This window comes from Leopardus geoffroyi, chromosome A2 (genome assembly GCF_018350155.1).
Source record: "Leopardus geoffroyi isolate Oge1 chromosome A2, O.geoffroyi_Oge1_pat1.0, whole genome shotgun sequence".
NCBI classification, from domain to species: domain Eukaryota; kingdom Metazoa; phylum Chordata; class Mammalia; order Carnivora; family Felidae; genus Leopardus; species Leopardus geoffroyi.
Genome location: NC_059331.1, coordinates 80818693 through 80833516, shown reverse-complemented (window position 1 = coordinate 80833516; position 14824 = coordinate 80818693). Strand labels below are relative to the sequence as shown.

The window sequence follows — 14824 nt, the reverse complement described above, 5'->3', positions numbered from 1 at the left end:
TTGTAGCAACGTGGATGGAACTGGAGAGTGTGATGCTAAGTGAAATAAGCCATACAGAGAAAGACAGATACCATATGGTTTCACTCTTATGTGGATCCTGAGAAACGTAACAGGAACCCATGGGGGAGGGGGAGGAAAAAAGAAAAAAAAAAAAAAAAAAAAAAAAAAAAGAGGTTAGAGTGGGAGAGAGCCAAAGCATAAGAGACTGTTAAAAACTGAGAACAAACTGAGGGTTGATGGGGGGTGGGAGGGAGGAGAGGGTGGGTGATGGGTATTGAGGAGGGCACCTTTTGGGATGAGCACTGGGTGTTTTATGGAAACCAATTTGACAATAAATTTCATGTATTATAAAAAAAAAAAATAAAATAAAAAAATAAAAAATAAATAAAAAAGAAAGAAAATAAAAAATAAAAATAATAATAAAAAAAAAATAAATGAAAACTTAAAAGTTACCACCATCTGTAACATAAATGTTATTATGTTACATATTTTTCAACCTAAATACACATAAAACAAAATGCTCATTGCAAAATCTGAGGTGAGTGCTTTTCATTAATATTAGTCACATCATTCATTTATCTTCTAGTCATTCATACCATGTGGTGAGAATTGTTTTTATGTGCCAATTAAGAAATCTATTGTGACCATATTTTTAATAGGTTTTTCTTTAAATGTCAACTAAAATAAAAACCTTAATGACTGTTTTGTTTAAAAAAAAAAAGTCATATTTCATACTTTTATGCTACTGCTGCCATCTAGTGAAAATTCTGAGAACTTAACCATTCTGGAAAGTTTTTGTTTTTGTTTTTTTTTAATTTTTTTTTTTTTTTAACGTTTATTTATTTTTGAGACAGAGAGAGACAGAGCATGAATGGGAGAGGATCGGAGAGAGGGAGACACAGAATCTGAAACAGGCTCCAGGCTCTGAGCTGCCAGCACAGAGCCTGACGCGGGACTCGAACTCACAGACTGCGAGATCATGACCTGAGCTGAAGTCGGCCGCTCAACCGACTGAGCCACCCAAGCGCCCCGAATTATTTTTTTTTAAATCATACTGTGGGAGCACCTGGGTGGCTCAGCTCAGGTCACAATCTCATGGTTCATGAGATCGAGCCCCCACACCATGATCTGTGCTGAAACACCAAGCCTCCTGGGATTCTCTCTCTCCTCTCTCTGCCCACCCTTGCTCATGCTCGCACTCGTTCTCTCTCAAAATAAACATTTTTTTTTAAATCATTCTGTCAATTTATAAGATACATATATGAGGAATAAGGATATCATAGATTACTTTCTTACAAATAAGTTTTTAAACATTTTGTCTTCATTAGATTATATTTCTACATAATTCTTCAATTTAATCATGAAGCCACTTATTTATTTAATCAGCAAGATAATTATAATCATTTAATTTAAAAATTCCTTTACTGAGGGGAGTCTGGGTGGCTCAGTCAGTTAAGCATCCAATTCTTGATTTCGGCTCAGGTTATGGTCTCCCGGTTCGTGAGTTTGAGCCCCACATCAGGGCTGTTAGCACAGAGCCTGCTTGAGATTCTTTTTTCCCAATCTCTCTGCCCCTCCCCCGCTCGCTATTTACTAAAAAATAAACACTAAAATAATTCCTTTATTGAAAAAAGAAAACATCCAAAAATCAAGTTGTTTTTGTCATCAAGTTATACCTATAAACAGAAGCAAATTCAGGGATACCCTCAAAGATGCTGTATTTGGAATTTTCAAGTACTACCAAGAACAAAGTTCATTCCACAGTTAAAACGGTAACATACCCTGACTAAAAATCTGAACGCTTGGAACTATACCAACTATACTACCAGAAGAATCCCATAAAAATAAAGATGACAGATAATAACCTATCAGTAAGCTTACCTGGGAAAAGATGTTTGCTGTTGGAGCAACCCTGCTATCCACGATACTATACAATATTGCTAATAACCTGTCAAGTGGAAATGGTTTTGGACCGAGAAGATGATTGCTTGTCTGTAACAACAAAAGAACACGGATTTTATTTTTACAGCAGTACACTTTCTGTACTACAAATTTCTTGTAACAAAACATGTATATTGTTCCCCAAAGACCCTAACAATTCTAACTTCCAGTCTCTACCTTAAAACCTTAGCTGATACGATCATGAATTCTCTTTCAACATTTCCTTCAAGTTTTTCTGACTTAGCATAAACAGATATTAAAGAAAACAACTGACAACTCATCCATCTCAGTCCTGAACATCCTGAATATCACACCTACTTTGCTGCTGTAATTAGATGTTCAGTGAGTTAGCCAAGTCATTTGTCAAAACAGTGCATATCCAAAACCAGGGTCTAGGTCCTAACTCCTAGATAGAACTTACTCCTTACTGCTCACTATTCACTCCTCTGTGTTCCATCACCAGGAAAATACATTTGTTCCACATTAGTAATTCTAAAAAGATCAGTTATAGTAAATACTAACTTAGAAAACTTATAAAATATTTTGTAATTTGTGAATACGCTGTCAGCCTGAAACACAAAATTTAAAAACTGAAAAATTATAAAACGTTCATACTTGTGTACAAAAGTCACATGATACAATTACTTGTTATTAGAAAACTGAAGTCCTCAGGGCACCTGGGTGGCTCAGTTGGTTGAGAGTCTGACTTTGGCTCAAGGTCATGATCTCCTGGTTCACAAGTTCAAGCTCCACATAGGGTTCTGTGCTAAAAGCTCAGAGCCTGGAGCCTACTTCGGATTCTGTGTCTCCCTCTCTCTCTCTGCCCCTCCCCCGCTCATATTCTCTCTCTCTCTCCCTCTCTCTTTCCCTCCCTTCCTCCCTCTCTCTCTCTCAAATAAACATGAAAAAAAAAGACAACCGAAGTACTCAAGGTCCAGTCGGTAAGATAATTTTAGTAGCACTGTTAGAATTTAAGTACTCTATATTAAGCAATGGCAAATAAATGGAAATCTTCACTTACATGCAAGAGAATAACTATTTCTTTAAAGAAGAATAAATAAGAATGTCTAAAGAAAAATGCCTACACAGAATTACAAAACGTTTACCTCAGCTATTTATATCTAAAAAATAGTTCAGAAATCATTTTCAAGGTCTTAAACTTTATATCCTTTCTCATCAAACACTTCAAACCCTTAAAAAAAATACAGAGGCTGATATAACAAATAACAATGTACCCAGTACCCAATTTTATCAAACCCTAACGTTATGCAGTATGTGCAAAGAAATAAAACATCAGATCACATTATAGATAAATTGAAGCTCCCTTAGACCCCTCTCACATCTCATTTTCTCCCTAGGAGGAGCCACTATCCAGAATTTGTTTTTACCACTTTCATTACAGGTTTTATGCCAGTACTGCATATGTATTCATAAATAATAATATATAGCATTATCTGCAACATCTAATCTCATATAAATGATACTATTTTGGACTATCACTCTGCCAAGTTGCTTTTTTCCTTCAACATGTTTTTGAGATTTATCCATATTGATACATGCATTTCTAATCCCATAAAAAAATTGTTTTAATGTTTATTTATTTTTGAGAAAGAGAGAGAGAGAGCACGAGCAGTCAAGGGGCCAAGAGAGAGGGAGACACAGAATATGAAGCAGGCTCTAGGCTCTGAGCTATTAGCAGAGCCCAACGCAGGGCTCGAACTCATGAACTGGGAGATCATGACCTGAGCCAAAGTCAGATGCTCAACCAACTGAGCCACCCAGGCGCCCTACTTTAATCCCATTTACAAACTGCCCTACAGAATGCCATCAGTATCTACTTCTAAAAATTCATCACTATCATTCATCACAAATGATACTGTGATGGACAATCCTGTACATTTCCCCTTGTGTACATGTGTGAGTTTCTCTAAATGGGATTGCTAAGTTAAAGGAAAGGGCACAGACAATGCTGTGTGCTCACCCACACTTTGTTCTTGGGCACATGGGAAGACTACATTTCTCAGTATCTCCTGCAGTTGGATGAATACATGTGACTGTGATGTAACCTAGTTCCAAATCTGGCCTTTCAAACCTTTAATCTTCTTTTAATCCTTTAATCTTCTTACCCTTCAGTGGCAACTTTGGAAATCTCCATGTTTCACTTGGCGTCACTATAAAAGAGGGCCACCCAACTCATACTCAGTTGTGTCATGAACAACATTTAAACCTTTGTTATGTGAAGTCAACTGAGGGTTTGGAGATTTGCTTTTGTACAACAGCATACCCTGGTCTATCCTGACAAATATAAAGTACATTCACGTATTAACTTTAATTATCGCCAACCTACAGAATATGCAGGCTCAGATTCTTCTACATTACCAGCAACATTTGAAAGCATCACTTTTTTTGTTTTGTTTTTTTTTTAGTTTTGCCAATCCGAGAACATGAAACATCAGCTGTGGTTTAAAGTCTCATCTCTCTCACTAGTGAATGAGACTGATAATCATGTCAGGTTTGTTAGACATTCAAGTTCCTTTTTGTATCATTTACCCACTTATCAATTGGATTTTTGCCTTTTTCTTACGGGTTTGTATAGTAAGTCTTTAAAAAAATCTAGATACTAATCACTTGTCAGTTGTATGACAGTGGTTAACATGGTAGGCTTTGGAGTCAGAAAGTCCTGGAAGCGCATGCTAGTTCTACCACTTAACTACATAACTTTGTGCCAGTTATTGAATTAATTTTTCTTTAATAGTTACTCAGTTTCCTCACCTAGAAAATGAAGACAATCACAGTAACCACATGCAACAGGTCACTCTGAGAACTAAAATAAGATCAAACGCAGAGCTTCACAGTATTTGGCTTATAAATGCTCAACAGCTTTTAATATAATCATCATGATATAGATATACTTGTTTCTGTGTTCTTTTTCTTTTCTAGATAACTGCCCTGAAAACAGGAAATGTTTTATTTACCTTTTTATCCCTAGCACTTGGGATCATTAAATAAATGAACAGATAAAAATGGACAATGAATAAATAAATGAAATGATGTTCAAGGAAAGAAAGAAAAAAATTAAGGTAAATGCTGAGATATCTAAATGGAATTGGTGTCCCTGTCCTCATTAACACTTAGAAATGACTTGAGGTTAGTTCCTAAATTCCCGAAGTGTTAGAATCACGTGGGAGGCAATTCGGCCTAAGAATCGCATTATGAAAACCTACTTCTCTGATTTTCACTTTTTAAATTTTCTGATTAGAAAACATATATCCAATTTAAAATTAAAGTATTCTAGTGGCATGCAAGCCATATAATTTATCTTCCTCACTGAACTGGTTTTGTGTGCTATAAATGCAAGGTGGCTTCCTATCTAGAGGGGAAGACAAAGTCTGAGAAATGCCTATAAATTCACTATAGAGCTCAAGAAGGAAGGCCTGTAAGAACAGAAAAATCAAAAAAGGAATTCAAATCAATTTTTGAGGCGTTAAATGGCATCAAATTTGGTGTCAAGTTACATAAAGAAGAGACAGAAACTTAGGGTTATGGATATCTATACCAGAAAAATTAAAACTAGAAACAATTCAAAGAAGAGGAATGGGACTATGGATGAGGAGAGTGGAAAAACCGTTGCTTTTCTATGTAAACCAACTGGCAAGTAATCTGATATCACGCATATGCATTAGTTGAATTAAAAACTAAAATCTTAAAAAACCAGTGTCAACTGAGTATACACAGAGAAAAAGAATTACACAATTGAAGATCTGTAATATTTTCAAAACAACTGTTACAATAATTATTCATGTGGTTTGCTTTTTAAGGTTTGATGCCCTGATTAGATTGAGAGCTTCAGAAGGGCACAGACAATGGCTGTTCTGCTCTCCGCAATATCCATAGCATCCAGCAGAGTGCTCGGCATAAAATAAGCATTCAATCAAGATTTCAGGAGGAGAGGGAACAAAAATATAAACTAAAAACTGTACAGTTTCAGTTAAGCTCAGATTTTAAAACAACATGAACCAAAGACAAAAGAGGCTATTATAAAATTCAAGTCAGTAAGAAGAACTAGAGTTCAGGGGTGCCTAAGGGGCTCAGTCAGTTGAGCATCTGATTCTTGATTTCGGCTCAGGTCATGATCTCATGGTTCGTGGGTTCAGGCCCTATGTTGGGCTCTGTGCTGATGGTATGGAGCCTGCTTGGGATTCTCTCTCTCTCCCCCCTCTCTCTGCCCCTCCCCCACTCGTGCTCACTTGCTCACCCTCTCTCAGAAGAAATAAATGGAGGAGGAGGAGGAGGTGGAAGAGGAAGAGGAACAGGAAGAGGAAAACAACAACAACAACAACTACTACTACTGCTAGAACTAGAATTCCTTTACAACTAGAGACATTTTCAGGAGGTCTCTGCTCATACAGTTCCCTCCGTCAAGACTGTCCTTCTCACGGACTTGCACAAATCCACTCATTCCACAGGGGTGGTCTGAGCGCTAGCTCTTCACAGTCCTCACTGATGACCAGCACGCATACATCTTCCACCTCAAAATTTTTAAATGGTTTTCTAAGTCTAAAGAATAGGCTTAAAACTCTCAGTCTTGTATTCATTCTTCAATTTTCTTCATTTGTAAACACCCAGCAAATAACCACCAAGTCCTGAGATACAGAAATGAAGAGATAAGATTCCTTCCCTTAAGCTTAAGGAACTGGTGACTGACAAAATTCCTCCATAATCTGGCCTCAAATGACTTGTCTGAAATTCACCGGACACTTCAGCCAATTACATTTCATTATTTCTTTTATACCCTACATTTTTTATCTTTGCTTCTTCGCTCCAATCATTTCCTCAAGTGGCATGGCCTCCTCTCCCATCTTTGCACATCCAATCCTCACCATTCTTGAGCACCCATTCATATGTAAGGCCTACCACAAATCCTTCCCTGACCACCCCAGCTGTAAGTACTCTCTCCTATCAATCCTTTATGACCCAAAGTAACCACACACATAAGAAAGAGGGTACAAAATCAACAATATGCCTATAGTGGAAAACCCAATCAGAGATGTCTCAGTGAAGAGGCAATACCAGAAGAATTTTTCCGTGCCAAGCAAATGTATTCGGTAAGGAAATTTCCCTGTCAAACTCTGACTCTGTCTGAAGAGAGGAAAAAAGTCTTCTCTGAGATTTCAACTAGAAAGTAGGGCTTAATGCTGATGGGGGGAGTGGGAGTATAATTCACAGTATCTCTGCAGTCTGAAATCCCACCCACAAGGCTAAGAACTGAATTTCAAATGATCACAGGTTACTGGTGCTCTTAAATGCCTGCACAGAAGTAAATGTAACACCTTTCTAAAGAGCACACTTCAGGCTTCAAAAATTCCAAATGACCAAGTTTGGTCAACAATTAAAAATAATAAAATATTCAGGAACAAGGCATTTTGTCAGCAAAAATAGAAAATGGAAAATTAGTAGACCAATAAGGTCTTCTAATACTGGAATATAAGGAGAACATAAAATATATTTATGTTAAAGAAAAATACGACTAGGAAAAATATAAAAGTCATCAGACTTGAAATAAACCAATGAAACATCTAAGAATTATAAATAAAATTACTGGAGTCACAAAGATGATGTAAACAAAATAGACAAAGCCAAAGAGAGAGTCAGAACACAGAACTGAAGAGATCACCCAGAACACAGCACACAGAGACCAAAGGTAATGAACAATGAGAACGACTGAAGAAACAAAGAGGACACAGTGGGAAGGTCTAACCTACATCTAATCAGTGCCTCAGGAAGACATGTTAGAGAGAAAGAGAACAAGGCCCTATTTGAAGAGTTAATTCATCAGAACTGAATAAAGGTATCATTATTCAAATTCAGGAAAGAAAACAAATCCCAAGTAAAAACTTGAATCCCAGATTGTCCACAGTGAAACAGAAAAAAAAACAAAAGCAAAAAACCAAAAAACTCTACAGTTAAAGAAGAGACTTATAAGCAGCTAGGGAAAAACACAGATATCAACAAAGGAATAACAGACTAACAGTGTATTTTTCAGCAGCAACAATAAGGCCAGAAGACAGCAAAATGATGTCCTCAAAGTCCTGAGAAAACACTATCAATTTAGGAGGCTGAGGAAAACTGCTTTTGAGAATGGGAGTGAGAAACAAAACTCACAGCTTCTGTGGTACAAAGTTTACAGGTCGAACTTCATCTTTTGCCAAGAAAAGCAGCAGTGGTTTAAATGTACAGAGAGTGGAACAAGTGATCTGAGCAGGGCCAGTGCTCCTTCCGCCAACTTCGATCTGGTCCTACACCCCTCCCTTCAAGGTGCTCAGAGCCTCTAATTCCTAAACTGTTCCAGACTCCTTGGTCAAATCTGCTTGCTTTGGGCTTAGGTGGCAGCCTTGTCTGGAGGCATAGTCACCTGTGCGTGTACCTGTAACACAGTTCCAAACTGTGCAGGTCTCACATTTAACTCTTTATCTGTTCATTCGCCTTCTGTATTTCTTTAATGTTGTTCTTGTGGGTGTGTCAAAGGAGAAAAGAGAAAAACCAACTGTGTTTAGTTGAAAATTCCAGGATAATCTTCTCATCTATGAATTCTCTAAAAGAAGTTGTCAACACACTTTTATCTCTAGTATCAGCTCACTGGAATATGCCTTTGTCACTATATTCAATATAACAAAATATGGAACCTTATCAATAAATAACTTCTTACATCCAAATGACTACTAAAAGCACACATTCACTTCCTATCATATCCTGAATTCATGAGTTCTTTCTAACAGAGACGTTAAAATGTAAATACCTTTTCATGTTTCTTTAGGAAGTTGGTTTTCTTGATTTTCCCATGATGCTGCAATTAAGGAAAATAACTGTTAAGATAGAAAAAAAGGTAATACTCCATAAAAACAGAAAACGTAATGGAAAACATGGTACTAATTTCGTTATCTTAGACTTTCTTATTTATTACCACCTAAAATAACATATTTTAGGCTGCTCTGACTTAGGTTTAGATTGTATATGAGATTACTTATGCATGTAAAGAAATAAGGTGTTAAAATAAAATAGTGATACTTCCTAAAACTACTTAATATTTTGACTTAGTACAGCATTATTTGTTTCTATAAAAAAAAAAAAAACTTCCAAAGATAAATGGGTTTTTATTCATCCCTTAAGGCAGGCTACTAATTCGCATAAGAAACACTGATTGAGAACATTTAGTCAGGCACTTGGGATTTAGCAGTGGGAAAAAAAGATGTGTTCTTTGCTTTCATGAAACTAAAAACTAGTAGGGAGATAAACAAAACAACAAATAAAAACTTATTACAAATACATTTAATAATAAATCAAATTGCATACATGTTTTCAAAAAGAAAACAATTCCAAAATGGAATTTCTCCAACTAATGTACATGCAGAAGGGGCTTCTGAATGTTCTGTATATCAATGTACAGAGTAGATGGCACCCTTAAAACTATTCCCATCTCTCATACTTTAAACAAAACTTTATTTATATATATTTTTTTAAACCTAGAGTTATTACCTAAGGTATACGTGAACTCTTCTGTGAAACTACCTATTTTTCCCATTCAGATTATGACCTTAATTTAAAGCCTTTAAAGAATATGTCCTAAATATATATTTAGCAATCTCTTTTTTTTTTCTCTCTTGAGAGAGGGAGAGAGAGAGAGAGAGAAAGAGAGCACGAGTGGGGAAGAGAGGCAAAGGGAGAGGAGGGAGAGAGAGAATCTCAAGCAGGCTCCACACTTAGCCCAGTGTCCAATGTGGGGCTCGATCCCATGACCCTGGGATCATGACCTAAGCCAGAATCAAGACGTGGATGCTCAACTGACTATGCCACCAAGGCGCCCCACATATTTAGCAATCTCTTATTCTAATCTCTACCCCTGAGAAATTTACAGGTGTTGAGAAATTTCAAAACATTCCTAAAATCTTCAGAAACAAAGAAATAATTATTACCTTAAGGAAGAACCTCTTGTCAGTTCTTGCTGGATTGTACGAAGCGAGGTATGCAGCAATGAGAATAAACTTGGAGTAATATGGAAGTTCCACATGAGTATATGCTGAGAGACCTACACAACGAAAAACTTTGATGAAGGCATTGAAGAGGCTACCATTAAGTTTCTCTTATCTTTTCTCACTTACCTTTTGACTTCCATATATGGTATTCTCTTATAAAAATGACCTACTCCCTGCATCAATATAATGATGATGGCAGCAGTGGTAGTGAATATCACTATTAGTCATATGCTTGCTCATTTCATTATTTTTGCTTAGCTCCTCCTATTCTGAACTCTAAATCCTATCCATGCAGCCCTTCAAAGCCACATTTTCCATTAAGCCTTTCCTGAAGCTCTCTTATCACACCAAAAGTAGAAAATCTGTCCCTACTATGAATTCCTACTTTGAGTATTTAACTCATGGCCCATGTAACTTTATACCTTGTATTAATAGTTAATTATACATAAATTATATCTCTTACCAAGCTATACTCTTTGCTGAAGGAACTATATCTGTTTTTGTGGTATCCTTAAAGTATCCTGCCCAAAGGAAAAAAAACTAAATGAACTGACAAATAAAACAAAGGAGCCAGTCAAATGGCATTGATTTGTACAGAAAAAGAAGGAATCTGCTATTTACTGAATATCTAGTATGTGTCAGACACTGTGCTAGGTGCCTTACTTAGGTGTCTCTGAATCTTTGCAGTTACTTAAAGCTAGACATTCTTTGGATGAGGACACTGAGGTGGACTCAAGGTCATAGAGTCAGGGAATAGTGCAGACCAATCACTACAGGTTTTCTAATGCCAGCATCTATTTCTTTCCATCAGAACACACGACTGGAAATCACTTGTATGGCATCTAGAGCATTTAGAAACCAAAACAGATAAAACAGAATTGCAACACCACTTAATTTTACACCGCTTCTCCAACCTTTAGCCAGTGATCTATTTTTTTTAATAAGAATTATTTTTGATACTCGCTTAATTTTTTTTAAGTAAAAGTTGTTCTATGGAGAAAATTCCAAATTGATAGTTTCTTTAAATAAAAGAAAGCTTTTTAAACAGAACTGCGTCCTCCAAACTGGGTCAACATAAAATTCATGAAGTACATATATACTGAGATAAAACTGTGTCATACAACTGAACAAAAGCATTTAAAGAAACTAAACTGCTTGATTTTTAGAGGATGTAATCCAACATTTAGAAAAAAGAAACTGGTATTTGAATTATTTCCTCTCATTAATTGGAGCTTCAGTTAAGAAAAAATCATTCATTAAAATATCACTGTAGTTTGTAAAGTCTTTTCTGTCACACTGTTTACTGACTGATGCTAAATTTAGTATTAACATCAGTATCTTAGTTACTAGTAATCAATTAAAGAAACGTCTCTGGTAATTGTCTCAACACTTCCTTGGATACCTTTCAGTTGTGCTGGATCTGTGTCATCTTTCTGTAGCTTTTCCCACTGTGAACTGAAAGAAGACAGAAGAGCAATAATGGTTTGAAAATATATGAAATCAATATACTGGACTTAAGACAGTCCTAGAAAAAACTAAAAATTTGGTTTAATAATCAATTTCCTTACAAATAACATATATATGCAATATATACCTGTCTCAACAAAATCGAGTGTATATTAGAATATAACCTTACATAACAACACCCAGATGTTAGTTTTAATTTTTTTTTTATTTTTTAAAATTTATTTATTTATTTGCGGGGGGAGGGGGAGGGCAGGAGCAGAGAGAGGGAGAGAGAATCCCAAGCAGGCTCCACTCTGTCAGCACAGAACCGAACGCAGGGCTCGAACTCACAAACTGTGAGATCATGACCCGAGCTGAAATCAAGAGTCAGATGCTTAACCAACTGAGCCACCCAGGTGCCCCAATACTCAGATGTTAATTTTTCATCTCTTTTCCTGATCATAATTTTAAAGCTATCAGAAAGCACCAAAAAATAAATAACATCACCTATCCTTCAGTAAAACTCCCCACGTTTCAGTTAGAATATTAGATGCAACTGTTATACACTATTTCTAACTCCATAACAATCTCTTAAAATAAGTACCATTACAGCAGAAAATTGAGGCCCACAGGTTAAGTTGCCCAAGTACACCCAGCCAGTCAGTAATGGAGCTAAGACCTGATTCCTTGTAGAACGCGTGCAAAGTTCATGCCATCTCCACTGCCCCCTCTGACCTTACTTGCAATTAAAACTATTAAACAGTCTCAAATATTGTTAAGAATATGAAGTGAGAATATGACAAATCAAATTCATTAGGAAACACACTATGGTGCAGTAAAAAGACTGCCCTGAGAGACAGAAGTTTTAGCTGTATGACCTTGAATAAATTATTATACTTCTCACCAAAATATAAGGCAGTTAGATGCAATGATCTGTAAGGACCCTCTCAAACTCTCTAACTCAGCTTTTAAAATGCTAATATAAAAATAAATGCCAGATCAGAACTGAATATCCCAAATCTGCAAGCAGAGCTGAAAATTACAGAGATACAGGCATACTTCATTTTATCATGCTTCACTTTACTGTGTTTTGCAGATAGTGCGTTTTTTTACAAGTTGAAAGCTTGTGGCAACTCTGCATCAAGCAAGTCTATCAGCACCAATTTTCTAACAGCAACCGCTCACTCCATGTCTCTGTGTCATATTTTGATAGTCCTCATACTATTTCAAATTTGTTCGTCACTATTTGTTATAATCTTTGATGCTACTGCTGTAACTGTTTTGGGGGTTCACAAACTGTGCCCATATAAGATGGGAAACTTAAACGCTCCACTGACTGGCCATTCCCTCATCTCTCCCTCTCCTTGGGCCTTCCTATTCCCTAAGGCACAATAATACTGAAATTAGGCCAATTAATAACCCTACAATGGCCTCTGAGTGGTCAAGTGAAAGGAAAAGTCACATCTCTCACTTTAAATCAAAAGCCAGAAATGATTAAGCTCAGTAAGGAAGTCTTGTCAAAAGCCAAGGTAGGCTGAAAAAAGCCAGGCCTCTTGCACCAAACAGCCATGTTTTGAACACAAAGGAAAAGTTCTTAAAGGAAACTGAAACTGGTACTCCAGTGAACACATGAATGATAAGAAAGGAAAATAGCCTTATTGCTGTTATAGAGAACATGTTAGCGGTCTGGGCAGAAGATCAAATCAGCCACAACACTCCCTTCAGCCAAAGCCTAATCCAGAGCAAGGCCCAACTCTCTTCAATTCTATGAAGGCTGAGAGAGGCGAGGAAGCTACAGAAGAAAAGTTTGAAGCTCTTGAAGCGGTTCAAGAGGTTTAAGGAAAGAAGCCGTCTCCATAACATAAAAGTGCAGGGTGAAGCAAAAGGTGCTGATGTAGAAACTGGAGTAACTCTCCGGAAGATCTAGCTGAGATCATTAATGAAGGTGGCTACACTAAACAACAGATTTCCAGTGCAGGTGAAGCAGCCTTCCCCTGGAAGAAGATGCCATCTGGGACTTTCATAGCTAGAGAGAGAGCTGACTCTCTGGTTAGGGGCTAATGTAGCTGGTGACTTTAAATTGAAGCCAATGCTCACTGGCTATTCCAAAAATCCTAAGGCCCTTAAAAATCATGCTCAATCAACTCTGCCTATGCTCTGTCAATGGAATAACAAAGCCTGGATAACAGCACATTTATTTACAGCATGGTTTACTGAGTATTTTAAGCCTACTGTTGACATCTCCTCAGAAAAGATTCCTTTCAACATGTGACTCACTGCTCACTGACAAAATATCAACATGAACAGGAGTTTGGAAGAAGTTGATTCCAACCCTCATGGGCGACTTTGAGGGGTTCAATACTTCAGTGGAAGAAATAACTGCAGACGGGGTGGAAATGACACGAGAACTAGGATGTTAAGTGGAGCCTGAAGGCGGGGCTGCATGGCTGCAATCTCATGATGTAACTTTAACAGATGAGGAGTTGCTTCTGATACATGAGCAGAGAAAGTGGTTTCTTGAGATGGAATCTACTTCTGGTGAAGACGCTAGGAAGACTTTTGAAATGACAACAAAGCATTTAGAATTTTACATAAACTTAGTTGGTAAGGCAACAATAGGGTTTAAGAGGACTGGCTCCAATTCTGAAAGTTCTACTGTGGGTAAAATGATACCAAACAACACTGTCAACAAAATGCAGCAAACTTCACTGCTGTCTTAAGAAACTGCCACACCCATCCCACAGCAACCACCAATCAGCAGCCATCAACCTCAAGACCCTCCCTCCACCAGCAAAAACTTTATTTGCTCTTCTTATTGATCTTGTGAAGAAAACCGGATTTATGTGGCCATCACTGTCCTATGGGAAACTCTAAGTCCTTCCAGTATTACATAAAAATCATTCCAACAAGCATCCAAATTTTTCTACCTTTAAAAGAGCACATCACAAGCTTTTCTATTCTGGGACTTGTGAAAATCCTCATCAAATGTCATTTTTTTAATGTTTTATTTGAGAGAGCATTAGCAGGGGAGGGGCAGAGAGAGAGGGAGACACAGAATCTGAAGAAGGCTCCAGGTCCCAAGCTGTTCAGTGGAGAGCCCAACACAGGGCTCAAACTCCAAAGTCAGATGCTTAACTGAGCCACCAGGTGCCCCTCAAATGACTTACTGAAAAGAGGAATAACAGTATGTTTGTAATTTTTCTATTTAGTCAGAAACTATTACATTTCTACCTGAATTACAGTTTAACCAGCTAATGAGCAAAGTTAGTAAAGAAAAGGAGTTACAGACCAAGATATTTATGACAGAAAAATGATAACACTACTGACCAGAAAGTGAGAAAAGCACACAGTGCTGTTGATGTTTTTATATTACTATATTGCTTTGCAACTGAGGCTTAACCTATCAC

The 14824-nt window shown here is 37.1% G+C and overlaps 1 protein-coding gene across 4 annotated transcripts in view; it reads right to left on the bottom strand.

The window, feature by feature from the left end:
- The window catches only part of ORC5 (origin recognition complex subunit 5), a 170856-nt gene that overhangs the window by 123349 nt on the left and 32683 nt on the right, over positions 1–14824 (bottom strand). For all 4 annotated transcript variants that reach the window (XR_006716239.1, XM_045494537.1, XM_045494538.1 and 1 more), the window contains exons 9-12: positions 11374–11426; positions 9912–10024; positions 8738–8785; positions 1882–1992 (exon numbers count right to left, since the gene is read on the bottom strand). Coding sequence is in view for 3 of the 4 variants with exons in the window: in XM_045494537.1 (XP_045350493.1) it covers positions 1882–1992; positions 8738–8785; positions 9912–10024; positions 11374–11426 (325 nt within the window). In the remaining variant the exon portion in view is untranslated. The remainder of the gene's footprint in view (positions 1–1881; positions 1993–8737; positions 8786–9911; positions 10025–11373; positions 11427–14824) is intronic.